Below are 27,850 nucleotides of genomic sequence, written 5' to 3'. Positions count from 1 at the left end.
AATAGTGCCCTCACCTTGCCAGGCCAGTTGTCACAACCTTCCAACTCTGCACCTGCCTTGGCTCGGCTCTTAAAATTCCCATTCTCTTTGCTGCCAGAGCCATGTTTCTAAAATGCAAAGCTGACCCAGCCACTCCTCAGATATTCACTGATTCCTGCTACCAAATGGAATAAAAGCCAGAGTTCTTCATTGGGTTTACAAAAGAACTGTTCATGACCTGGCTGCTGAGAGCCTCTCGAGGCCCATTTCTATCGAATCCCTCACACTTCATGCTCCAATATTGTCATGTTTGGAGGCATTCCCTGAAGGCACTATGCTCCCAGGGTCTCCCTGCCTTTTGCCCTTCTCCTTTTGGAATCTCCATCCTCCCATGCCTCTGGGGGTCTGGTCTGTGGCCCCCAGGAATTCCTGAGGCTGGAGGGCTTTGCTGTGGTGCCTCAACCACAGTCATTGTTGCCACCATCCTTCACCCTCACAGTCAGACCTGAGACCCCCTAGAAACCTAAAATGGAGTGTTTTCCTAAGTTACTTGGAACCATGGTGCCAATATACCCCCACTAAGGATTCCCTTTACTGTTTCACCGGAGGAGTCTGGTTGAAATATTGTTATCTACCAAAAACAAACTGAATTTATTCAATAATAATTAATTCCCTGTTTTGTATCAGAAAATACATATAAGTGTTAAAACCCTAAGTGATATGATTTGTTCTAGTTTGCTAATGCTGCCTTTTTGCAAAATTCCAGAAATGGATTGGATTTTATAAAGGGGGTTTTCTTGGTTACACAGTTACTGTCTTAAGGCCATCAAGTGTCCAAGGTAACGCATCCACAATCAGGTACCTTCACTGGAGGATGGCCAGTGGTGTCTGGAAAACCTCTGCTAGCTGGGAAGACATGTGGCTGGCATCTGCTCCAAGTTTTGGTTTCAAAATGGCTTTCTCCCAGGATGTTCCTCTCTAGGCTTCAGCTTCTCTCCAAAACATCACTCTCAGTTGCTCTTGTGGTTCTTGTCCTCAGCTTCTCCAGACAAAAGTCTGCTTTCAAAAGCCATCTCCAAAATGTCTCCATAAACTGCAGTTCCTCTCTCAGCTTCTGTGCATTCTTCAATGTGTCCCTCTGGGCTGTAGCAAGCTCGCTCCTTCTGTCTGAGCTTATACAGTGCTCCAGTGAACTAATCAAGGCCCATGCTGAATGGGCGGGGCCACGTCTCCATGGAAATTATCCAATCGGAGTTATCACCTACAGTTGGGTGGGTCACATCTCCAGGGAAACACTCAAAGAATTACAACCCAATCAATACCAATTCTGCCCACACAAGATTGCATCAAAGATAATGGCGTTTTGGGGGACATAATACATTCAAACTGGCACAATGATTATACCTAAATAATTACCCATAAGCACACCTAAATCCAATAATACCTAAAAGTCAAAATCAAAACAAAACTTGAACTTTGAGTTTGACTGTAAGCCTTATTGTGTATCATTTTCTTTAGAAATTTTGAAATACTGAGAAATCTCACAGACTCCCATCTACTTCTGGCATAAGTTAAAAACCTGGAGATGGGGAAAAAGAATTTGGATTTATATACGTGTGGGCGTGCACGCATACACACACAAACACGCACCTTATCCCTACTCTTATCCCAAACGATAACTACGCTCTACTCTCCCTCCTGTATATCAGTGTACTCCATGTAAAGGGGAAATAAAGGGAGAGAAGGGGAATGGGAGAGAGACATTGATGGACTCTGGAGCAACTGAGAGAAGTGAAGGAAAAAACAAGAACTTCCACGATCCTTCCTTCCTCCATTCAGACTCTCGTTAAACCCCTGAGAAAGAAATCCCCGGTAGAATGGAAGTGTCTGATGACTGCCTGCACTGAGCTTGCAAACCCAGAGCACTTGGATTTGCTGTCCCACAGGGCTTCATCAAGTATTCTGCTCTCTTCTATGGCTATTACAACAACCAGAGGACCATCGGGTGGCTGAGGTACAGGCTGCCCACGGCATACTTCATGGTGGGGGTCAGCGTGTTTGGCTACAGCCTGATGATTGTCATTAGATCGTAAGTATGGCTCTCATTTACAGGCTTTTACTTTTCTTCACACAAACAGCCCACTCCCCCAGCCACTCTATGCCTGCTTATCCTCTTGTGGAGGATTTAGAGAGAAAACAAGAAAACAAGCAAACAAGGCAAATGTGGATTGTAATATGTGGTATGAAAGACAGAGCAATGTGGCATTTTCTAGGAAATGGGATAGAAACTCCTGCAGATGAGACCTGAAGCCACCAGCGATGCCGGGGCACAGCATTTTTGACAGAGGAAGAGCATTGCAAAGGCCCTGAGGCAGCATTTGGCCTAGTGAATTCCAGAAATGTCAAAAGGCCAATGTGACTTGAGATGGAACATGGTACTTGGTAAGGCTGGACAGGTTTGCAAGGCCTGTTTCTGCTTTTCTCAGAGCTCAGCTTTCTACAAAAAGAAAATGTTTCTGCTCCTCCATAACTCCAGCTTGTGTATTCTAACCAAGTCTAGCACATATAAAGATATAAACAATGAATATGCACTAAATGAATATATTGTAGCTGTGATTAATCTGGCAGCCTCTCTGGCCCCAACTCTACCTGACTTTGACAGAAATGGCCTTTCTATATGTGTGTGCCTCCAAATTCATATTCTCTAATGGAAAAATTCAACCCAGCCCATGAGTCAGTTTATTCTGAGCCAGGGGACCCCAGTCAGCTCTGCCTGGGGGTATGGAGTCATCATCTTTTGCACAAACCTGAGCACCATGGCCCACACTCCAGCAGGCCACAGGGACCCCTTCTCCCAGAAGTTTCCAGGAGAGGAGTAGGGCCCTCTTGAAACCTGGTTAGAACCCCTGCAAGGGTAATGGGTAGGACCAGCGTGACTTTCTGTAGCGTCATCTCGGGGGGAAATGCTGCTATTCAGGAGAGCCTGTGCTTCACTTGACAGTGACCACTGGGTAACAGCTGGCTATCCAGCTCTGACACACACAAAAAAGGAAAAAACAAGGAGACAAGCTTGGTTGTATTCTTAGCCCTCGTGTTGTTACTTTTCCCCTGCTATTATTTCAGGTAAATATAGGGACCTGGAATGTTTCCTTGATGAATCAGAAAGCCAAATTAAGCCCTGTGGAACAGAAAATCCAGAAAGCCAACATGTAGGCTGGAGTTACGGAGAAGCACAAAAGGCCCCCACAGTATCTGATAGAACCCCTGCTTAGAATTCTGCGGACTCCAAGGGCACGAAGAGAGGTTGAGCACAGGCAGGATCAGGTTGGGGAGTAAGAAGGAAGTCCAAGGCACTCCCAACCAAGCTTGCTTACAGAGAGGATGTGAGGGTTACCTGGTTGTGGTTCCAACCTCCTCATGGTTTATTGGGTTTTACATCAGAAAATATATATTTTCTATCCAAGAAAATAGAGGACTTAGAAAGGGATGCTCCTCTTTGAGAATTTATTAGTCTCCATAAAGAGCTCCCAAAATACATTTGCAGGTGAATCAAGTCACAGGAACTCAGACTTAAAGGTAGGAAATATGGTTAAGTGTCCTATATCCTGCAGGCTCCCTCCTACCCAATTGACACTATGTGTGTTTGCAGGGAACAGAGAATTGCAGGGGTGGGGATTGGGCAGGGAGAGGCTCCTGGCTATTATAAGTCCCATTCGATCTGTCTTGGCTCAAGTCCCAGCCTAGTTCATGCGCCTCATCAGATGTCTGCTCCCTGCTCATCTGCCACCTGAGCCCAAGACCATCTCGGGCCAAGGCTCCCTGGGCAGACAGAGCAGAAACAGGCAGGTACAGCAATGTGGGGGTGTGCCTTACAGGATGGCCAGCAACAGGCAGGGGAGCACAAGCGACGGGGAGAATGAGAACTTCACATTCAGCTTCAAGATGTTCACCAGCTGGGACTATCTGATCGGGAATTCAGAGACAGCAGACAACAAATTTGCCTCCATCACCACCAGCTTTAAGGTGATTATGCCTGAACCTGGCCACAGTGAACTGCTGGTTAGTTGGCAAAGTCTCCTCCCAGGTACCTGGTGTATGGGACACCTCGTTTTCCATCCTGGCTCTGCCATTTACTGTAAGTGTGCAGGACACAAAGTTAATAATCAAAAATCAAGTGTATTTGTATATACTAGCAGCAAACAATTAGAAAATTATTTTCTAATTCCATTTACAACAGCACCCAAAACACAAATTCCTAGGAGTAAATTTAACTAAAAAATGTGCAAGACCACAACACCAAAAGTACAAAACATTGCTCTAAATAAAAAAGAAGCTCTAAATAAACAGAGATATATGAAGTTTAAAACTAAGAAGCTCTAAATAAACAGAGATACATGAAGTTTAAGACACACATCCAGTTATCAGTGAAGTTTGCGGATTGGAACTAGAGTCAACAAACTATGGCCCATGGGCCAAATCCAACCTACTATTTCTGTAAATAAAGCTTTATTGAAACACTGGCATGCCTATTCATTTTCATATTGTCTACAGCTGCTTTTATGCTACAATACATAGTTAAGTAGGTGTGAGAGAGATCATACAGCCTGCAAAACCAAAACTATTTACTATCTAGCACTTTATAGGAAAAAGAAAAAAGGTTAACTGACCACTGGATTAGAAGACTCAATATTGTTAAAATTCAACTTGAATATATTTGTTCTATAGATTTAAAACAAACCCTTTAATAATATGGTTAAAAGGGGAAATGTTAGGTTGTATATATGGTAACAAAATAAAAATTTAAAAAATAAAAAGACAATCACAATCATACAGTAATCAAAATCTCTCTGGACTGTAGTAACTGTAATTGAGGTAACAGTAGCACCTCCTCTATTTGTTTGTTGTTGGGATTCAAAGGGATAATATGTGGAAAGTGTTTAGCACTACATCTAGCACATGTTAAGTTTTCAATAAATCTCAACTTTTGTTATTCCATGTTCCAAAATAACAACAGCAACAAAATAAATTTTCTTAAAGAAAAGAACTAATTCTTCAAACTGTGGCAGAGTATTACACCATCCCTTTGTATTATTTCATTTATGGAGGTATAGAAAGTATTATTCTCAGAAACCCAACCTGGTACTATTCACATTTCATTTTCACACAAGGAATCCATAGTGGATGAACAAGAGAGTAAAAAAGAAGAAAATATCCATCTGACAAGATTTCTCCGTGTCCTGGCCAACTTTCTCATCATCTGCTGTTTGTGTGGAAGTGGGTACCTCATTTACTTTGTGGTGAAGCGATCCCAGGAATTCTCCAAAATGCAGAATGTCAGCTGGTACGAAAGGAATGAGGTAAGGAGGACGGCTCTGAGGAAGTGAATGTCGAGGAAAAGTAGGCACTCTTATTTCTACATTTTGCCAAAAGTAACCGAGATCCAGAAAGTTTAAGACACACATCCAGTTATCAGTGAAGTCAGAATTGGGATCCAGGACCTGTGTGACTCCACATCTCTCAGGTGCCTCATTCCTGAAGGCCTGGGCTCGGCCCTGCCCCACCCTCGAGCAGCAGCAGTGAGACATCAGTCAGCTTGGACCGGCAGTCTCACGGGAGCTCCTGACATGGTCAGAATGGACTTAGGAGATGGGAAGGACCAGGCTTCTGGGGGTTCCTCTGTAGGCCCAGGTTAGAAGAACTGGGGGTTGAAACCAGGAGAGAAAATTCCCTTCCTCAAAGCCATCGCTGGGTGAGAGGGATACAAAAGATGCCCCAGATGCTCTTAAGGAGCTCACAGCTTCCTCAGGAAGCAGGCTTGACAAAAATAAACCATACAGCACTGGGCAGAGGCAATGTGATCAAGTCAGATGTTTTGGGTTATGGATGTGTTGCAGGTGGAAATGTCCGTGTGAGCTGGGGAGGCAGGGGGACTTGGTGACAGAGGCAGGAATTATGCTGAGTATTAGACAAACATGTAAAGAAGGGCTGTGGTGGATGCAGTGCAGCGGTGACTCTCCAGGTAAAAGGGACTCCATGAGCAGGAAGTGAGGAGAAGCCAGGCAAGGATCAGTGGAAGAGACGGTGGGAGAGTCATGCCCAGCCCAGAAGAGTTGACCAACCAGAGCTTTGGTCAACAGTTCAGGATTTACTCTCCATTGGGAGAGCAGTTTTAGTCCCAGTGGTCAAGTTTGGTAATAAGAGTCAGGATTCTCCCAAAACTGGAGTTAAAATAGAGTGCCTACTGATTCCCAGACTCTGGGCTAAGAGAGACTTCTGACTCTCACAGCAACGACTATCATCCCCATTTTACAAATGAAGAAATGAGATGCTTAGAGAAGTTCCATAACTTTTCCAAAATTATCAAGCCAACAAGTGACAGAGCTGGGACCCAAACCCAGAGAACCTGACTCCACATGCTGCACTGTTAACCACATCCCTCTCCTGTTAGTTCTCTCCTATGATCTGAGCTTTCTGCCTTCCATTCTCTTGAGATGAGGTTATCATGGTGACTCCTTCCTAGCTCACAACTTTTCCAGCCACAGAACTCTGCCCCATATGTTACCCATTTGCTCCTTGTTCTGGTTTGCTAGAGCTGCTGTTACGCAAAATACCAGAAATGGATTGGCTTTTATAAAGGGGCTTTATTTTATTAAGGTATAAGTTTACAGTTCTAAGGCCATAAAAGTGTTCAAACTAAGGCATCAACAAGAGGATACCTTCACTGAAGAAAGGTCGATGGCATCTGGAACATCTCATTCAGCCAGGAAGACACGTGGCTGGCATCTGCCGGTCCCGGTTCTGGTTTCAAAATGGCTTTCTCCAAAATGTCTCTGGGCTTCTGTTTCTCTTAGCTTCTCTCTCTCAGCTCCTGTGCATCCAGGGTGTTTCTCTCTAAGCATCTGGGGATCCTCTCTTAGCTTCTCTGGGGCAAACTCTGGGCTTCATCTCTTAGCTTAGCATCTCCAAACATCTTTCTGTCTGCATCTCCCAGCATCTCCAAGTGTCTGGATCTGTGTCAGCTCTTAGCTTCTCCCAAGGGCAAATTCTGGATTACGTGTTGTTCTAGTTTGCTAATGCTGCCAGAATGCAAAACACCAGAAATGGATTGGCTTTTATAAAGGGGGTTTATTTGTTACACAGTTACAGTCTTAAGGCCATAAAGTGTCCAAGGTAATGCATCAATAATCGGGTACCTTCACTGGAGGATGGCCAATGGCATCCAGAAAACCTCTGTTAGCTGGGAAGGCACATGGCTGGCATCTGCTCCAAAGTTCTGGTTTCAAAATGGCTTTCTCCCAGGACATTCCTCTCTAGGCTTCAGTTCCTAAAAAAATGTCACTCTTAGTTGCTCTTGGGGTGTTTGTCCTCTCTTAGCTTCTCCGGACCAAGAGTCTGCTTTCAAGGGCCATCTTCAAACTATCCCTCATCTGCAGCTACTCTCTCAGCTTCTGTGCATTCTTCAATGTGTCCCTCTTCACTGTAGCTCCTCTTCAAAATGTCACTCTCAGCTGCACTAAGTTCCTTCTGTTTGTCAGCTCATTTATATGGCTCCAGTGATTTAATTTAAACCCACCCTGAATGGGTGGGGTAACACCTCCATGGAAATTATCCAATCAGAGTCACCAGTCACATTTGGGTGGGTCACACCTCCATGGAAACACTCAAAGAATTACAATCTAATCAACACTGATACATCTGCCCACACAAGATTACATCAAAGATAATGGCGTTTGGGGGGACATAGTACATTCAAACTGGCACACGTGTCTTAGCTTCTCTCCAAAATGTCTCTCTCAACTTCTCTGAGTTCATTATCTCCATGAGCCTCTTAAAGGACTCCAGTGATCTAATTAAGACCCACCTGGAATGGATGGGGGTCACATCTCCATGGAAATGATCTAATCTAAAGGTCTCACCTACAGTTTGGTGGGTCACGTATCCATGGAAACAACCTAATCAAACGTCCCCCCCAATCAAAAGACTAATAAGTCTGCCCCAACAAGATTGCATTAAAGAACATGGCTTTTGTGGTAAAAATAATAGAGACAAACCAGCATACTCCTCAAAAAAAGGTGACAATTTTTTTATCAGTGCTAAAAGTGACAATCATGATAGCAGCCAGTCACCAAGCAGACAATTGTGGAGACGCCGGGGCATCTCCAGGACACAAAGGGGGCAGCAGGGAGATGGAGATGAATGTCCCTGAGGATGCAGAGACAGTGGCCAGGCATGGCAACACAAGTAACCCAGGCTCTCTGATTTCCCAGGTAGAGATCGTGATGTCCCTGCTTGGGATGTTTTGTCCCCCTCTATTTGAAACCATCGCTGCCCTGGAGAATTACCACCCCCGCATTGGACTGAAGTGGCAGCTGGGACGCATCTTCGCACTCTTCCTGGGGAACCTCTACACGTTTCTCTTGGCCCTGATGGATGATGTCCACCTCAAGGTAAAAACTGCAAACTCTTCCCCATCCCTGGTATTCACTATATCTCCTTTTTTAATATAATAATTTTATTATGCACCATACATATTAATTAAATAAATTTTGGAAAGTCCAGAAAAGTAAAACATAAAAATATCCCCAGAATCCTCTGGCTCAAAGACAACCATTATCAGCAGATTTCTACAATTCTTTTCTGTCTTTTGTGGGTTTTTTTAAGCTGTCTTTTTACACAGCATTCTAGTCATATATATGTGATTGGTATCCTGAATTTTCACTTAGTATTTTATCTGCAGCCTTTTCCATATTGTTTCATGACTGCCATAAATGTTTAAAAGCTGATGAGTGTCCACTGAGGTGATGTGTCACAGTTGACTTAACCTTTCATCAGTCCTCACAAGACAGTTATGAAACATCTGCTCTGTCAGGGCCTGGGGTACAGCAGAGAACAAGGTGCATCCCTATTCCAAGGGGGTTCACACTCTGGGGTGGGAGACAGACTGGCAAATAGACCATTTATAACATCATGTGGCAGGATGGATTTTGGTGGGGGCAAGTACAGAGCAGCACAGCAGTGCATAGAAAGGGCTCTGGACCCTCTCCTGGGGGATCCTAGCAAGCACTGGAAGAAGCAAGGGGAATAGCTGGTGCAAAGAGGAAACTACAGGATGGCTGAACAATGGGGTGAAAAAAGAAGAAATTAAAAACAGACTGGGAAGGGGCCATATGATGATGCTCCTTATTCCCACTCCTACCTCTTCCTTATTGAATGGCAGGAACATTCTCCCGAGGATAACAGGGAGCCATTGGGAGCTTCTAACAGAGAACTTACTGGATCTGGCCCTTGCCTATCCCTCCACCCTCATCTCCTTCTGCCCTCCTATCCCAGTAGACTGTGTTCCACCCTTCCGAACCTCACATTTCCCCCACGGGACACAACTCTGTCGTGCCTTTCTCTCCCGACCCTTTTCCCTGTTCGACTACTTGACTAATCCTCCCTGAGGTTTTGGCTCAGATGTCATTGCCTTCAGGATTCCTTCTCTTGCCACCATTGTCTGGTATGGATGTTCCTTGGTCCCTAGAGTAAATTTCCCAGAGCTCACATCACTCTGCTCTGTAATTGTCTGTCCACTCATCTCTGTAACTTACTAGACTGTGAACTTCCTGTGGCAATCCCCATATCTCTTGTTCACTCCTGTATAACCAGTGCCTTATATACCCATAATAGATGCTGAATAAATTATTCTCAAAAGAAGAATGAAGAATTGGATGGATGGGTGGATAGATGGATGGATGGATGGATGAATGGGTGGGTGGATGGTGAATGCTAACTTAGGGGAGAAGATAAATTTCATGGGAAAGACCCAGCCACCTGCCCTCTCTCTGGCCTATATTGAAAGCCTGAGGAGGGCATTTCTGGAAAGACAGTCAATGGGGTGGATCAGAAGCTAGGCAAGAGGGATTGGCTTTATCTCAACAGGTGAACTCGCTGCCCTCCCCCCTACGTGAAACCCGACTCCCAGGGGTGTAAATCTCCCATCTCCCTGGCAACGCAGAGTATGACTTCCGGGAATGAATGTGGACCCGGCATCGTGGGACTCAGAGTATCTTCTTGACCAAAAGGGGGATGCAAAATGAGACAAAATAGTTTCAGTGGCTGAGAGATTCCAAATGGAGTCGAGAGGCCACTCTGGTGGACATTCTTATGCACTATATAGATAACACCTCTTAGGCTTTAATGTATTGGAATAGCTAGAAGTAAATACCTGAAACTACCAAACTCCAACCCAGCAGTCTGGACTCCTGAAGACAATTATATAATAATGTAGATTACAGGGGGTGACAGTGTGATTGTGAAGACCTTGTGGATCACACCCCCTTTATCTAGCGTATGGATGAGTGGAGGAATGGGGATAAAAACTAAAGGACAAACGGGGTGGGATGGGGGGATGATTTGGGTGTTCTTTTTTCACTTTTATTTTTTATTCTTGTTCTCGTTCTTTCTGATGTAAGGAAAATGTTCAGAGACAGATTGTGATGATGAACGCATAAGTATGTTATCATACTGTGGACAGCGGATTGTATATCATGGATGATTGTATGGTGTGTGAATGTATTTCAATAAAACTGAATTTAAAAAAAAAAAGAAATTAATTAGAAAAAAAAAAAAAGAGGGATTGGCTTTAACTGTTGTTCCTGTGGGCATGGTTGGCCAATCCCTGGCTCTTTCCAACCCTGTATCTTCATCTTCCCCTTTAGCTTGCTAAAGAAGACACAATAAAGAACATCACTCACTGGACTCTGTTTAACTATTACAACTCTTCGGGTTGGAATGAGAGTGTCCCCCGGCCACCCTTGCACCCCGCAGATGTGCCTCGGGGTTCTTGCTGGGAGACAGCTGTGGGCATCGTGAGTAGTTACGCTCTCCTGAAAAGACAATCCCTGTTCTCAGTTCCTTGTTACTCCTTCCTGGTTATTTCCATTTCTAAGCCAACAAAATGCCAAGCCAGTATTTCTTAGGAAAGTTTGACCTTTTCATTTTCCTAATTTTTTAATGTCACATATTTCTCTAGATGTTCCATACATCAAGCTAATATCACTTGGATTTATTTCATGTTTCACTGGAGATTTCACTTAAAACTCCCCAGGGTTCTTAATCCAGAAATTATTAATAAATGCACCTAAAAATTGGATGTGAAATTTAGTGTGTATATGCTTCTGTGCATTTTCTGTAAGTAGAGTTCATGGACCTCATCAGAGTCTCAAAAATTAAGAACTAGCATTTGCCCTTATCCACTTTAGCTACTATTTCTATAGTTTGCACAGTGTGAACTTCAAAGCCTAGTGTTCTTTGCCATCCTAGGCAGAAAATTATAATATTCATAGATAATCCAGGGAAATTGTGATACTCCTGGGTAGCACATGGACCAACTGCCCTCTTTCCTCAACTCCACTTTTTGGCATTGGGGTTTCTATTCATCTACCCCTGCCCCCTACCAAGGAGCAGATTTATTACTTCTTCATGGGTCTCCTGAAGAATCCACTCACTACAGCATTAGACAACACTGCTTTTCAATGAGGCTGATGAGGTCCACAGAGGAGGGCATTAAGCACACACTCTGTGGAACCCTGCCTGCAAGTCCAGCAGCAGGTCCTTTTCCAGTTGCAAAGTCTCTTTCCCAGGGGGCCCTGAGGGTCTTTCATCCCTGCTTTGCTTATGGGGGGCTCAGACTTGCTGCTTCTCATCTCCTCCTGTCCAGATGCCCCCTTGCTCTTCAAAGCCTCCTTTCTTTAAGGCACAGAGCAATTCAGCTTCCTCCACCTCCTGCCTGTCTGGACCCATCACAGCGTGGCAGAGAAAGAGTTCTCGAGTCAATAAAACCCATCTCCTTAGAAGACAGAAGAGAGTTAATCACTTGCCTGATCCATTTGGAATATTCTGCTCTAGCACTTCTCATTTCCTGCCTCATGTCCTTGGAAAACACCTCTCTGGCCCTCCTTCCTGACCGCCCATCTCTTTTCCCATCGACTAAAGCTTGTTTCTTTCTGAGCCAGTTGGTAATGGGGGGTTGAGGTGTGGTGCCCCAGCCATCTGTATCCTCCAACTCCTCCATGGCCCCAGAGCATCACCTTGCACAGAAAGGAGACTTGATGCAGGTTGGCTTACTTTTTTACTTAGGAGAATTAACCTGAGTTCTTGAGGAATAACACTGAGAACTCACCAGGAGTTCATCCAGCAAATATTTATTAATCATCCCAGGGATAGAAAACTGAGTAAAGCAGACCCCTGTGTCCTCTAGGAACTCCAGTTCTATGATGTGTCTTAAAAACTGTGAGGGCATCTGGTACATCTTTTCCATTTAAAAATAATGATAATGAGTTATATATACTCAGCAAAAGCAGAGTAAAGCTTTGTTTTTTTGCTTTTGGCTCTTCTGCTATGTGCCTCTATTCAAAACCTGTATTACTTTCTCTAAATAGAAAGAAAAAAAAATCCCAGATTAGCAGAAGTTGAAGAAAGCCAGCTATTGTCTCCAGTGACCAACAGTCAGATTCGGTGTGAGCTGGGGCAGACATACTTCAGAGCAAGGGGTGAAACTTCTGATCCCATATCTGTGCAATAGTGGTAACTTCCATGCATTGGGTATCTCCAATGTGCCAGGCAATTTGCAAACATAATCACTAAGTTTCCCAATAAGCCTGCAAGGGTGATATTATCAGCTTCAACAGGTTCATAGATTATTCCAAAGCCAAACGATTAGTAACTTGTACAGCTGAGACCTAATTAGGCATTTTCCAAAACCTGGGATCCTTTCTCTGCTCCACAACACTGCCACCAAGAACCAGAGGGTCACGAAGGTAGGTTCAGGTAGATGGGAGAGAGTTTGCCTGGCTGCAGCTGGTTGGGAGAAGTGAGCAAATTTGCCCTGGTCACCACCTTTCTCCTTGCTCCTCCTTGTAGGAATTCATGAGGCTGACAGTGTCCGACATGCTGGTGACATACATCACCATCCTGCTGGGGGACTTCCTACGGGCCTGTTTTGTCCGGTTCATGAACTACTGCTGGTGCTGGGACCTGGAGGCTGGATTTGTAGGTCACTGTTTCACAGACATTCCGCAGAAATGCATTTCAGTGGTCCTGTTTGACACTTACAGGCAGATACATTCTTGAATGTCTAATGCCAGTCTCTAATAGTCAAGTCTTTAATCTGTATTTCCTGTAAGTGAACTGTTTGCCCTCTAAAAGGAAATTGTGCTTTTTCCCAGTGTCCTTTTTATCTGAGAAATGGAGGTGTTTGGCCTGGGGAAAAAGTGCTGAGCAGGTGGAGGTAGAGCAACCCCTAAGCAAGCAGCAACTCCCACCAGGAGGCTGAGATCTTGGGGCAGAGAGGGCGGATGTGGACGTGAATGTTTCAGAAAGTCCTGGAACACACCAAGAACACAGTAACCATTAGCACTGTCTTCTGGATTATGCTCTGAGAAACTTCTTTGGACTCTCACTCCCTCCACCTGAGATGCCTCCCCTTCTCCGCCCCCTCCCCCCACCGCCCCTTCCTGGTGAAATGCTGCTGAGTCACCTTCTCTCCGTGGTGGCCTGCTCTGACCCGCCAGAACCTCTGTCCTGTGTGTTCCTCTTCTACAGCACCTCGTAGTCATTGTGAGGGGGGAGCCCCCCCTAGCTGAGCCCCCAGCATGAGGGTCCATATCTTGTTTGCCCGTGTAGCCCTCATCCTGACCTGACCCGGGAAACAGCCCCAGTCAGCCCCTTCGGTTTCTGTCATTTTTTTTCTTTTAGTCACCAACCACAATTTTAGACATCTCAAACAGACAAACCAGTCTACGGCCATACCCACCCTGCATGCGCCCGATCTCGTCAAATAGACAAACCCACTCAACTCCTTATAAACAGTAAGGAAAACGTCATAATTGTGTCTAAGAACAAGGATGAGAGAACCTTGTGCTCAAAGAGGGTGACATCTTTCCTAAGGTTGCAAAGATGCCATTGCCCTCAAATTAACTTGTAAGTTTAAGATCCAAAAATAATACTAAAGTTCATTAGGAAAATATGCATATGGAAAGATCCAAGAAATTTTTAGAAAAGAAAAAGAATGAAAGGGACTAGACCTACCATTATATGAATACATATTATGGAGCTATAATAACTAAAACTGATACTAGGAAACAGACAAGTTTATAAATGGAACAAAATAGAAAGTCCAGAACTAGACACAACCTATATGGGAATGCAGTTCATGATAAACCAGTGGATAAAAGAAGGATTATATAATAAACAGGTCTGGACAACTGGTTAACCTTTTAGGAGGGGAAAAAAATCTGTAAATAAATAAAATTCCAGGTCAATCAAAGTTTTAAACATCAAAAAAATGAAATCATAAATTTCTAAAAGGAAGTATAAGTATATTTATAATCTTGAGATAGGGAAGTTTTCTCTAAGCAGGACCCAAAACCCAGCAGATAAAACATTTTTTAAAATGTTAAAATGTGAAGTCCTAAGGTTTACCCCTCACATAAGCTTGGATTGTGTGTGCTTCCTTGATCCAGTTTGCCCGACCTCCCTTCCTAACTTCCCATCCCTCCTCCTCTCATTCCTTTCACCCTTTACCTCCATTTCTGGAAGACAAATTAGGAAACAGACTAAACCTGCTGCCTGAGGACCCTGCCCCACCAATGCTCACAAACACTTCATTCTTTCAAATACTTGACAAGTCACCAAAACTCTGAAACTCAGAGCCAGGCTGAAAACCTGAACCAGGCTGAGCTCTCTTCTCTCCATGAACTGCTCTCAGCTTGGAAGAAGATGAGTAGGAGAAAGGGAAGGTGGGGAGTGATTCAGTTTTTTCTTGTTTGTTTTAAAGCCTCTTTTCATTTGACCCCTGATTTCATTATTTGCCCTTTATTAATTATGAGATTTACTCCTTGATTATAATTTCTAGGTATACTTCTGTTTAGAGCATTGGAAAAAAATGCCCTCTAAGGGGCCAGGGGCCTTCCAAGAACACACTATCAGCCAGCAGGTACATGCTCTCACATTGAAAAATCTTTCAATTTTAGGAACATTTAAACCTTTTCTTAAAATTTTGGAAACATGTTAAAGAAATCAACCCTGAGTTAAGGTCCCTGTCCAGTTTCTAGAGTGGGCTCTGGGATGGAATGGTCTTGGCTTGGCTAGTTGGCGGGGAGTGGGGTCTGGTTGACACCATCTAACATGCTTTTTCTCTCTCTTCCTCTTTCTTTCTCTGTCTCTCTCCAGCCCTCATACGCCGAGTTTGATATTAGTGGAAATGTGCTGGGTTTGATCTTCAACCAAGGAATGATCTGGTGAGTTATTCATGTCATCTGGGGATCACCTCATTCAGGGAGTCAAAAAAAACTGGAATTATTTCCCAGGTTTGTCATTCAACTGGCTTGGGAGAAGCTGGACAAATCATCTTGCCTGTTTGGAAAGAATCCTTTGGGACTCTTTCATTCATATGAAAAACAGGGGCAGGATTAGATGAGAACTAGCACAGTCTGGTCCACCCATGTGCTACCATGAAAATAGGGAGGGAGGAAGAGAGAAGGAAAAAGAAGGAGGGGAGAGAAGAAGGAGAGGGGTGGGAAAGAAAGAAATAAAGGAATGGGAGAGAGGAAGGAGAAAAGAAGGAAAGAATGGAAGAAAGAAGGGAAAAGAAAAAAGGAGAAAAGGAGGGAGGTAGGAAGAAATGTCTTCCTCCCCTGTAAAGGAAGTTAAAGGAGGCTGCATAACTTCAGTCAAAGACTTGCAAGATGCCGAGGACTCCCTGCAAGCCACTGTCTAATTCTCTTAATTGAAGGACTTCAGCTACTTTTCTGTTTAATGGAGACCATGCAGAAGCAGGGAGGGGGCCTTGTATTTCACTAGCTGTCCCATGGTGAGGCAATGGTAAAATCCCAGCCAGAACCCCCACCAGGAAGGCTCATGGGGTCTCCCTCTCTTGAGGAACAGGTAGCTCTGGCTTGGTTGATCAATGTCCTTGTAGACTAGGAGGCCTCTTCCTTTGAGCCCTGCAGGGAAAGCAGCCTGGCCTCGTGTCCCTGGCCTGTCCATCCCACGTCCTCCTGTCATCCTCCCCTGGCCTTCCCTGCCATCAGGCCAACCAGGTATCCGGTTTCTGCCCTTCCAGGATGGGCTCCTTCTACGCTCCAGGCCTGGTGGGCATCAATGTGCTGCGCCTGCTGACGTCCATGTACTTCCAATGCTGGGCCGTGATGAGCAGCAACGTCCCCCATGAGCGTGTGTTCAAAGCCTCCCGGTCCAACAACTTCTACATGGGCCTCCTGCTGCTGGTGCTCTTCCTCAGCCTCCTGCCGGTGGCCTACACCGTCATGTCCCTCCCGCCCTCCTTTGACTGTGGGCCCTTCAGGTGCAGAGTCTCGGTGGCCCGGGAGCAGTTCCTCTAGCAGGGCAGTCGGCTCAGGGGGTCCCAGAGCTTTGGGCAAATCATTAGTGCCGTTCAATGGAGTTTCCGGCTATGGTGGAAATTTTCTGTGTCTGCGCTGTGCCATGCGGAAGCCACTAGCCACATGTGGCTGTTGAGCGCTTGGAATGTGTCCAGAGCAACTGAGAAACTGAATTTCTAATTGTAACTAATTTTAATTTAAATGTATGTAGCCGCACGCGGCTAATGGCTACAACATGGATTTTGAACATGTGGGTGATCTATTGCCCTGAATTTCTTTACCATAGGATGAGTAATGGGGGATATCCTGAAGATGAAATGACCATAAAATTACAAGTGTTGTTCAAATGTGAGGGAGCTGCAGTTGACTCTCAACTGTTATTCTCAATTGAACCCCTATGCTCTATAGAGCATTTGACAGCACTACAGGTTAAGAGATGTAAGTCAAACTAGTTGAGGAGACTGGCTATCATATAAAGAGATATAAATGCAAGGAGGTAGACTGAGAAATATTGTGCATCTACTGCTCTCTTTCCAGCTGTGTGACCCTCAGAAAGCAAACCCTCTCTACTCCACAAAGAGGCTCTGTGGTTAAAGTAGTTTGGAGCATGCTGCCCCTTATATCAGCCACCTTCTCACTTGGAAGCCTTTACTAGAGGCTCAGTGCAGTATAAGATAATGTGTTTAAGCCAATGTTTCCCATTCTTACTGACCACGGAACCCTTTCTTCATGGAACACTTACATGGCTCAGGGCTAGGCTGAGGCACACGAGGCACCGACCCTGCATTGCACAACCCTGAGAGTGGGTTCTTCCTTAAATTGTGCACCCCAAGTGCCTCATTTGCCTCCTTCTAGTCTCGGCCCTGCTGATCAATACAAAGAAACCCACTTTGGGAAATGCTGATCTGGTACTTCTCAGTTTGTAAGGAACTTACCTAGATCCTTCTCTTGTTAATTGCCTTTCAGCTTGTCAATGCAGTGCCATCTAATTCAACAACAAAATAATCCACACTCAACTGTGCCTTAAAATTATGACATTTGGAATCCAATTTTCTCTCCTTATTTTGACATGATGGGTATGCAGTAGAATAAAAATTGAACAAAATGTCATGCTATGATGATATATGTATTGTACTCGAGACACCATCAATTTGGAACTGCATCAGTGTGATTTGTAGTGTGCTGAGCAGTAGTCCTATGCAGTTAAGGCATCACAAATGGTCTCTGATACAACTACTCATCCCTGCCATTGTAGCATGAATGAATGAGTGTGGCTGTGTTCCAATAAAACTTTATTTATGGACACAAAAATTTGAATTTCATATAATTTTCATGTCACAAAATATTATTATTCTTTTGATTTTTTCCAGCCATTTAAAAATGTAAAAACTGCAGTTCCCAGGCTGTACAAGAACAGGTGGCAAGCTGGATTTGGCCCATGGGCTATAGTTTGTCAATCCCAGCATAAATTTTACACAAGAGAAAAGTGAGGCTGCTAGCTGCAGCATTTTGGACAGCATTTATAATTTGCCAGCATCATATTCAATGTTTTATATGGATTCACTTCTACATGCCCTAACAATCTTCTGAAAAAAAGCACTATTGTTATACCCCCATTTTGCAGACGAGGAAACTAGGGCAGAGAAAGTTTTGGTATCTTTCCTACAAATATGAAACCCCTGCAGCGCTGACCAAAAGTACTTTTCTGTGATGATGGAAATATTCTGTATCTGCTCTTCCAATATAGTAGCTACCAATCACATGCAATTATTGAGTGCTTGAAGTGTGGCTAGTGTGATTAAGGAGCTAAATGTTTGTATTATTTTATTTGAATTAAATTTTATTTTATTTTAAATAGCCACAATGGTGAGAGCAGCTCTGGGGGCAGAACTAGGGTATGGAGGCAGGTAGAAAGATAATAACTAAATTGTCCATGGAGTCCCAAAGCTAATAAATAGGGGAACAATGAATTTAAAACACTAAAGACCACTTCTGGGTGTCAAAATTGCCAACCAAGAGTCAGCAGAGTTCAGTGGTCTCTGGACAGGCATTTGTGAGAGGCAATCTGCATAATCTTAGGTATTTGAAGAAAATCATAAATACAAATTGGCCAGGGTGTCTTAGAGTGATTCAGTCTCCTAGAATTACAACCTGAACTCTAACTTTAGGTATTTTTGAGAGGCCCTTTGAGGTCATCCAACATACTAGCCTCTGGAGAACTGTTTCCATACCAGAGGGCCCAGAGGAACCCCCATGCTGGTCTCACAGCTGTATCAGGGCAGTTTTCTCCCATTAGAGTATAAGAGAAACCCATTTCTATCTTGCTCAGGGAAGTGTCAGACACAGAAGACCGATGTGATTTGAGAGGTGAACCAGTGTGCTGACCCAGGTGTAAGCCCGAGCCAAAATAGCAGCTCTTTGGGCATTTTTCCCTCACACTCTGTTTGGAGCAGAGCTTGGTTCTTCTAGGAAAGCAGTGGCAAGTGTTGGCTGTGGACCTAGGGGCATGGACACGGTTGTATGTGCCACATGAGTTTTTCAGCACCCTGTACCAGTCCTCTTCTCTTCCCAGTGGGAAAAACAGAATGTACGACGTCATCCAAGAGACCGTTGAAAACGATTTCCCAACCTTCCTGGGCAAGATCTTCGCTTTCATTGCCAACCCAGGCCTGATCATTCCAGCTATCCTGCTGATGGTGTAAGTTGGCCAGGGCCCACGGCTCTGCCCCTCGGAAGCTTCCCCTTGCAGCCGAGACGTTTCTTGGCAGGTCCTTCTTTCTTGCTCTCTGCCTTGGTCTTGGTTTCCCAGAAGATGACCCTGGGACAGGGATTCAAATGCAAGTAGCTTATTGGGGGGCAGGGAAGTGAGACAGGAAAGGCAAGGGACACCACTAGCCTTGATACCACTGTGGATGACTTGACTGTAATCCTGCTGGGAACTCTGGGATTTAGAATGTGTGCCTCCAAGTTATCCCACCTAAGAGTGAAGAATCTGCAGGCATTTGTGGAACAGTTCCTCTCAGTCATTGGTTAAGGGCTCTGGGAGATGGGTTAATTTCCCGGCAATTCTGGCCTGCTGCATGCACAGGCAGGAAGGTTTTTGTGGGTGGTGGGGAAGCATCAGGCAGAGTTGCAGGCACTGGCAGTTGTAGGTCTTCAGGGAGCACACTGGAAGGTAGGGTCAGAAGGATATGGGTGCGCACTGACAGAATCCCCAAATGTTCACCAGAAATGTCAAAGACCTCTAGGCTCCTGACTGCTGAGGGGGTGGTTCAGTCCTTCCCCTCCCACAGCACTTCACCACAAAGCACACCATGCACCAAATGGTTGGTTCCTTCCTCATTATCCCCCTCACAGCCTGAGAGATCTCCGAGCGCCTTGGGTGGGTTTGGTGAGCTATATGTTCCCAACACCCAGCCCCATACCTAGGGCACAGGAGGCAAAAAAATAACACTCAAGGAAGGAACTAGGGAAGGAAGAAAAGAAGCAAGACAGGAAACGAGAGTCTTGAATTTGAATTGCTGGCATTGAAACATGCTAGTGAAAATATTGGCTTTTTTAAAATAAAACCCGATTTTGGCGTGCTTTTTTAAAATCATCAGATATTCCTAATATATGGAAAAGTACAGGCATCCACATACAGTACTACAAGATTAAACAGATATTAACATTTTGCAATGTTTGCTTGAAATCTGTCTCTCTTTTTAAAAGAAATACATTACAGATGCACTTCAAGTCCCACCCATCCTTCTCTCTTCCACTCTTTCCAAAGGTAACCACTATTCAGATTAGTTTCAATCATTTCCATGCATATTTTGGTACTTTTATCACATGTATTTATGCTATTGTTTTCTGAGTTTTAAAGTTTTTCGTGAATGGTCCATGCCACATAGCTTTCCTCACTCAACTTTATGTTTCAGGGATTTATTCTTGTGGATACATGAGCTCACATTTTACTGGCTTTAATGTGTCCCACCGTATAAATATACCCACAGTTACGTTGTTTCCACTTTTTGCTATTGCAAACTGTGCTCCATTTAACAGCTTTGAATATGTCCTTGTGCAAATGTGGAAGTTTCTCTGTGGTAGACATCTAGAATTGGAATTGCTGGGTCATAGGTATGAGTTACTCTGTTTTGATTCTTTTATATAGATTCCAAGTCTCTGGTGAAATGCAATACCTTTCTGTTTTCTTGAACATAGTAATCATGGTTATTTTTAAATCTTTGATGATTCCAATATCTGAGTCACCTGTGGGTCTATCACTACTGTCATCTTTCTCTTGTTTATTGATCATTTAGTCTCATTTTTAGCATGACTTAAATTTGGGGGGCATCCCAAACATTATGGATGAAAAACCATGGAGGCTATGGATAATGTTATCTTTCCTGAGATGGGATATGTTTTCTCCTGGAATTCAGTTAGAGAACTGGCAGATCACTTAATCCTCCCCGAGGCCAAGGCCGAGTGTCGGTTCCAGTGTCCCCTGCTTCTGTCCCAGCTTTTGCCCTTTCCCGAGGTGGCTGGACCACAGGAAGTTGCTTTCTTTCTTGCAGCCTGGCTATCTACTACCTGAACTCAGTTTCCAAAAGCCTTTCCCGAGCAAATGCCCAGCTGAGGAAGAAAATCCAAGTGGTGAGTAGCAAAACTTTCATCCTGGAGGGTAAAGAGATGTCATGTTTCTGTTTTTGTTTTCTAATTTGCTCTGTGAGCTCAGTTATATTATCTAAATGGCTTTCTTCTAAACCAAATCTAAAAATACATGTATCATAGGAAATAGCCTCATGAGAGTCAACAGAATGCTTTTATATTCTGGGACATCAGTAGTCCATGAAAGGTTGCTAAAGAATGGGAGAAATTCAACAGATTCAACCAATGCATGTACATAATAAATCCAGTACCCACAATATTTCCTACAGATTAAAATTAATTCTATAAATACTGAAATAAATAGTGTTGTCAAAACAATGTATTCCTTGTGCCCCTCACCCTAAGACATGTCCTGAGATCCCGTCACACACACAGGCTGCCTTGCCCACACCCCAGATGATGGCCTGACTTCTGACCTCTCTCTTCCACTCCCGCCCACCCCAGCTCCTACACACCATGAGAGGCAGCCCCCAGCCCTCTCCAGTCCTGTCCTCTCTCCTCCTCTGGATCTAGTCTCCTCTGCCTGGCTGCTGGTTCCCCATCTACACTTACTTTTGTTAATCTCACTGGCCTCCCACCCATATATGTAAAGAAAGCCATTGAAATAAAGGAATAGAAGGGTTTCCATCCCTCCCTGGCCAGCTATTCCTTCAAACTGTGCAAATCTGAAGAGGCTGCCCTCCCAGTCAGTGCTGAGGATCAGTAACCTGGGCGATTTAAGGCAGTTACCAAGAATCAGAAAGAGAGCCCTTGCCCTGTAGCACTCACCATCCTGTGCTCTGACCTCAAACACCCCTTTCCCTGGCCGGGACTGACAGCTAATTTTTTCCTGCAGCTCCGCGAGGTGGAGAAGAGCCACAAATCCATGAAGGGCAGAGCCACAGCCAGAGATTCAGGGGACAAACTTAAAGGCAGCTCCCAAAGCGCCGCACCCCTCCCAATCACCAAAGAGGGTAAATTCTGTTCCGTGACGAGTGCTTCCGGTGAGGTCACGTGGAACCGGGTAAAGCGCGTGTGTAAAAAGCAGACCGATCTGATTAAAATCAGACTCTGGCAATTATTAGCTGCATGAAGTTGGGCAAGTTACTCACTTCAGGGTTCTGATCTATAAAATAAGGATAATCAGAGCTCCTACTTCATGGAGTGGTGAAGATGAGATGGGATCACGCATGTAAAGTGCTTAACAGAATTCCTGGCACAGAGAGAGAACTAATAAAAACTAGCTGGGAGGAGCAGCACTGGCAGTAGTAACGCTGGGAGTATCTGTAAAATGGGGAAAATACTACTGTCTGTCCAGCTAGCTATTTCTATGTTCTTCATAATTTAGTGATTTTGTCATCTTTACTTTCTTTCCTGAGTCTGTTGGTTCCCATATTATATTCTCCTACAGTCTGGCTTCTTAACCTAATGTAGGAGCCCTCTTGATGCCCTGCTCAGATTCCCTCTCTCTGGCAGGTGTCCCCATCCTCCAGATGCTCTGAATGTTGACTGGCACGGACCACAACTGCCCACGGGTGTTCTACATGTTGTATTGAATGTTTTCTTTAAGATGAGAGATAGGGAGATTTGAATCTAGCAGCTTCTTCTCTTGCCAGACCAGTTTATATTCTCTTTAAAAAGAGAAATACTGGAATATCTAAAATAAAAGAGTGAGATCAGGACTACATAAGAAGTTTCAAAGGAAGTGCCAGAGGGCTTCAAAAGGGAGTGATCACAGACCATCACATGGAAGGTCTAATTGAAAGAGGTGATTCCATTTTCCTAGGGTGGTCCCTGTTTTAAAGTCAAACAGCTCTCTACACAGCAGTGGGACTATGGTGCGGAGGAGAGCTTAGGGAAATGGTCAAGCTTCAGCCGGGAAAATGCCCAGTAATCTCTACAGTTGCCCTCATTTAGTTTCTCTTTCTTGAAGTATTAGCAAGGATGATAGTAGTTGCTGTGACAAATAGGCCCAAAATCTCTAACAGCTCAAACACTATAAAAGTTTATTTCTTATTCAACATGGAGTCCAAATTGGGTGTTTCTGCTTAATGGCCACTTTTTTCCAGTGACAATGGAGGGGCCCAGCTCCTTCCACCCTGTGCCTCCAACTGCATCAAGCAATGGGCAGAGCCTGGAGGGCACACCTGGAAGGGGTGCACATCACAGTCAGGAACTCAGTCACATGCCCAGATCCCACCCACAAGGGAAACTCAGTCCACTCCTGGGTCCCAGAAGAAGAGGACCTGGGTTTGGTAAAGAGCTGGCCCACCATTGCCCCTAACTTGGAGTTAGAGGAAGGGAAAGAAGGAAGGGAATATGCAGGGAAATGGATATGATTCCAAACAATCTACACAGCCCCTTTCCTCCCTAATCATATTTGACCTTGTCAGCCACCCTATGAGGCTGTTATTATTATTGTCCCAGTTTTACACTGGAGGAAATCCAGGTTCTGAGAGGCTAGTCCAAGGTCAGAACTCAAAACCAGCCAGCAGATCACACTCCTCAACCCAATCTTTGTCCAAGCATCAGGCCAAGGTGTCCTTGGACCCTGAGGGGAATCTGATGACCCACATTGCCAAACAGAACTGGAATCTACAGGACAGTTCCAGAGAGCTCTAATTCAATATCAAGAAACTAGACTGAAATTTCCTGCCTCCTCATAATTGTCTTGGTTCATTTTTCAGGAACCACACCTCATTCTGCCAGCCAAAGTCAGATCCTCGACAAGAAGGCTCAGGGCCCTGGGGGCCCCAGCTCTGCTGGTGGGCCCACACTGCCTGCCTCCCAGCACCAACCTGTGTCCCAGCCCCCTGGAGTCAGACGAGATTCTGCCCAACCCCTGCCACATTCTCATCCTTGGAGGTCAGCTTCTGGAAAGAGTGTGCGGAGGCCTCCCCACTGATGCTGGGACCCGCCGAAGCACCCGTCCCAGGGCTGATCCTTGGCACCCCATCTCACACGCCCATCTCACACACACCCGAATTGGGCTTCTCTCTTCCTCTCTCCTCTCTCACACACGCACATTCCTTTTAATGTGGGATCTTTGGTTAATCAGTCTCAGGCCCTTTGGGGCTACCATGAGGGAAGGACCATGACTTCATCTGTGCTTTAGGGGAGCTAGAGCCTTCCCCCCACCAACTGCCCTTCCCAGTATTTCAGTTCAGGCAGCTCTGGACACACAGTGGCTTTTCTTGGGACTAGACTTTGGGAAGAAGGAATAGGGCTGGGACCACCTCATAGACTTTTCCCACAGTGTATATGTTGGGATGCAGGTTTCTATCAGCCCCCAGTGCCTGTGAGGAGAACACAGAGGGGCCCACACATCTAACTATCACGTCTATCTAAAGGAATCAAGGTGGCTTCAATGAAAGGTACAAGAAGCCAATGAGATTAAAGGTAAATGAACCAAAGTCCTGTCACAATGGGAGGGAAGACGGCGATACCCCAGCCTCCAGCCTAAGGGAAGCCGATGCCATTAAGCATAAAAAATGCGTTGGTACCTCCCAGCAGCAAAGCACAGGAGCAAGTGAGTTTCCTTCTTTTCTAATTGAAGGAAACTTAAAGACGCTCAGGGCAGAAAATTTTTCATGCACCAATTCTAAAAGGAACTTGATAACCTGGTTATTGCATGAGGGACCTTGAAGATGGTTCCCTTGAGGAGTTTTGCAAAGGGTGCAGGGCAGAGCCTTGGCTCTGGTGATTCTGTGTTCACCTAGTGCCGTATCATAGTTCTATACAGAATGTCTCCTGGAGATACAAGCCAGGGAGGGCAAACAGTTAAGAAGTCTTTTCTAGAAAGAGCAAAAGCCTAGCAAGGTGAGATTTGCAGTCCAGGACTCCTCAGCAGCCCAGGTATCTTTCGGGCAGTTCCATACTTCCCTCTACCCCATGCTCCAAGATCCAGGCAAGCAGTGCAGCTTCAGGATCAAGAGCTGTCTCACCCCATGTTTCTGAGTCCTCTCCCTCAGCCGGTCACCCCCCATTACAGCCACTACCCAACCCTGTCCCCTGAGATTCTCAGGAGAGTCCCCCACTCTTTGGTGATCAAAGAGAGTCCTAGGGGAGAGATGGAGATTTCATAGATTCCATAAGCTATGCAGTTAGCATATTTCCAAGTTCCTTCCCAATGCCTTCCCCTTCCCAACCCAGCACCAAAACCTCACACACAACCTGCATGAAGTTGGGGTAGGGACATATGACCAGGTAAGGCTAAAGAAAATGTTCCTAGTGCCTCATGCTGAGTTATATTTTATTAAGAGGAGGGAGATGCTTTTCAGTGCTTGGTGGGAAGGTCAGGTTTAGTAGCTTAGGAATTATTTGTGCAATAGTAAGACTATCAGATGGCTGTATTATATAAGCTAACTACAGACAAACTTAGGAAATGGAACCTCAGGGAAGCAGTGCTCAGCATATCTAAATAGTGATAACAAGATTAAATCCAGTTTAGTAAGTTCATCAATATCCAAAACAGAGAAGTCCATGGAGGAGCGCCTGGGAAGAGGGCTTTGGTCAGCTGTTGAATCAGTTATGCATCATTTCTTAATATGTATCACATCGAAAGGAAACGTTTGTTTCACCTTTTTAATGGTTGAAACAGTGCTCTCATGGTACCTTAACAGATAGTCTTCTGATATGCACTCCTGACAAACACAGAGATCTTTAAATGCTATGAGATCAAGACATAAACAATTCATAGCCAGTGAGATAAAAAGTAACCTAAACCACCTAAAAATGTGGAGGGGCATTTTAAATAAATATATGCTTTTATAAAGAAAAGGATGGGAAATTAGTATCAAACCGGTGGTTAATATTCAAGTTAACAACAGTTTACCTTTAAGGTTGCCTTAAAAATGGCCTATTAGGAAGGCACGAGAATGGAAACCTTCCCATTTAGCTGGAACCAAAAGAATCAAGAAGGGAAACCAGGCCACCAAGCTAAGACTGTTTGATGAGTTGCTTATTTTCTCAAGTTCTTTTCAGTTAGCTTTGTATGGTAGAATTTTTTTTTTATTGAAATATATTCACATACTATACAATCACCCAAAGTGTATGGTAGAGTTTTGAAGGTTCTCCCCTCTGTTCTGCTAGAAAGATGGATAGAGGAGGAAGGTGTAGGTGAGGGGACACGTGGTGATGTGACATGGTTTAGTGATGGGGCTTGTTGTTATTAGAAAGCAGATAATGGTTGCTAGCAACTCTGTGTTCTTGGGTTTGACCTCCCAGTTCATTCCATCTTAAATTTTTCTATTCAGTATATTCAAGGACCATCAGGCATGAACACTTTCTTTTTCTTTCTTTTCTTCCTTCCTTCCCTTCTTTTTGTTCCTCATCTTACCTAAGAACAATTTAAACTAAAAAGTCTATTTAATAGTTTATCCAGAGAAATATAGCTGGGGTTCTTACTGATATACATGCCCTGTTTTGTGCATTCCTTATTGGAGGAAAATGTAATAGACACTGAATTTTAACTGTTTGAAACTTTTTTTCCTGGCCTATCCTTCCATTCCTTCCAACCTACATGCTCAATTCCCATAAGGAGCCCCACTGCACACAGACTTGCATAAATAGGAACATACTTTTGGTGATGAACATACCTTTGGTGATGAAGATACACTTTTGAGTGTACCCTGTTATTGGTACACTCAAAGAAACTGGGAGGTGAGGCACCAGCCAGTAAAAGGGAGCTGGACGCAGGTGTGCTCTGTAGAGTTCCAAGCAAAGTGGAGCACCAAAGCTTCTCATACTCTATAAGAGGAAATAAGAAATAAACTTGCCATGAAGAAAGGAACAGCAAGAGAATTTGCCTATCTTGACCTTAGCAGAAAGTGGAGGAGGAAAAAGTCTCCCTTGACAGTTTATATCCTTAAGACAGCCCTCACAAGGAGGAAGTAAAATCCTATACCACCTGTTTTTTCAAAAAAACTCAAATGGAAGCTTTCACTTAAAGTTGCCTATGGTTGAGAGTGCCTCCAGGGAAGGAAGGAAAAGGCAAAGAAACACAAAATCACAACAAATAGAAAGCACATAATAAGATGATAGAAATAAATCAAAATATATCAGAAATCATAATAAATATAAATGGACTAAACTCTCCAGATAGAAGACGAAATTCCATGTGCTGTTTTCAAGAGTTACCTTTATTTTTTTTATTTTGAAATAAATACAAACTTACAGAACAGTTGCAAAAATAATACAAACCCCATACACAGAACTCCAGCATACCCCAACCCCCTCCACCGATACCCCAATCTACCAACTTTAATATTTTGTCACTTTACCATTTCTTTCTTTCCCTCCCTCCCTCCCTCTCTATCATCCATCATCTATTGCTCTGTCTTCTGAACATATGAGAGCAAGTTGCACACATCCTTAAACAAATAATATAATTCACATATACATTTCCTATGAACAAGAATATTCATTTATGTAATTACATTAAGTGTAGTTAAGAAGTTCAAGAAATTTAACATTGATATAAAGCTTACATTCTATATTTCATTTTTTTCCTTATGTCCCAATTGTGTCCTTTTGAGCCTTTTCTCCTATTCTTAAATACCATCCAGGATCATCTATGGCATTTAATTGTCTTTTAGACTGTCTTTTTTTTCTATTCTGGAAACATATCTACAGCATAAATCTTCTCATTCCAAACCCTCCCAAGCATTCCACTTAGTGGGATTAATCACATTTACAATGTTGCAACGCCATCACCTTCCCACCCAAGAGTTCCCTTTAAAACTGAAGGATAGGACTCAGGCAAGATGGCGGCATAGAGAGGAGTGGAAACTAAGTAGTCCCCCTGGAACAACTACAAAAAAACAGAAACAACTAGTTAATAATCCAGAATAACTGCGGGG

The 27,850-nt window shown here is 44.1% G+C and overlaps 1 protein-coding gene across 1 annotated transcript in view; it reads left to right on the top strand.

Moving 5' to 3' along the window:
• TMC2 (transmembrane channel like 2) overlaps positions 1–23,895 on the top strand; it is a 71,984-nt gene extending 48,089 nt beyond the window's left edge. The window contains exons 8-19 of the mRNA XM_037811868.1: positions 1,926–2,068; positions 3,855–4,002; positions 5,148–5,336; positions 8,247–8,426; positions 10,680–10,829; positions 12,883–13,011; positions 15,193–15,260; positions 16,085–16,324; positions 18,934–19,059; positions 20,918–20,996; positions 21,847–21,964; positions 23,678–23,895. Of these exons, the coding sequence (XP_037667796.1) occupies positions 1,926–2,068; positions 3,855–4,002; positions 5,148–5,336; positions 8,247–8,426; positions 10,680–10,829; positions 12,883–13,011; positions 15,193–15,260; positions 16,085–16,324; positions 18,934–19,059; positions 20,918–20,996; positions 21,847–21,964; positions 23,678–23,895 (1,788 nt within the window). The remainder of the gene's footprint in view (positions 1–1,925; positions 2,069–3,854; positions 4,003–5,147; positions 5,337–8,246; positions 8,427–10,679; positions 10,830–12,882; positions 13,012–15,192; positions 15,261–16,084; positions 16,325–18,933; positions 19,060–20,917; positions 20,997–21,846; positions 21,965–23,677) is intronic.
• The last annotated feature ends 3,955 nt before the right edge of the window (positions 23,896–27,850 follow it).

The sequence above is a fragment of the Choloepus didactylus genome, chromosome 19 (genome assembly GCF_015220235.1).
Source record: "Choloepus didactylus isolate mChoDid1 chromosome 19, mChoDid1.pri, whole genome shotgun sequence".
Lineage (NCBI taxonomy): Eukaryota > Metazoa > Chordata > Mammalia > Pilosa > Megalonychidae > Choloepus > Choloepus didactylus.
This window is presented reverse-complemented; position numbering and strand designations above follow the sequence as displayed.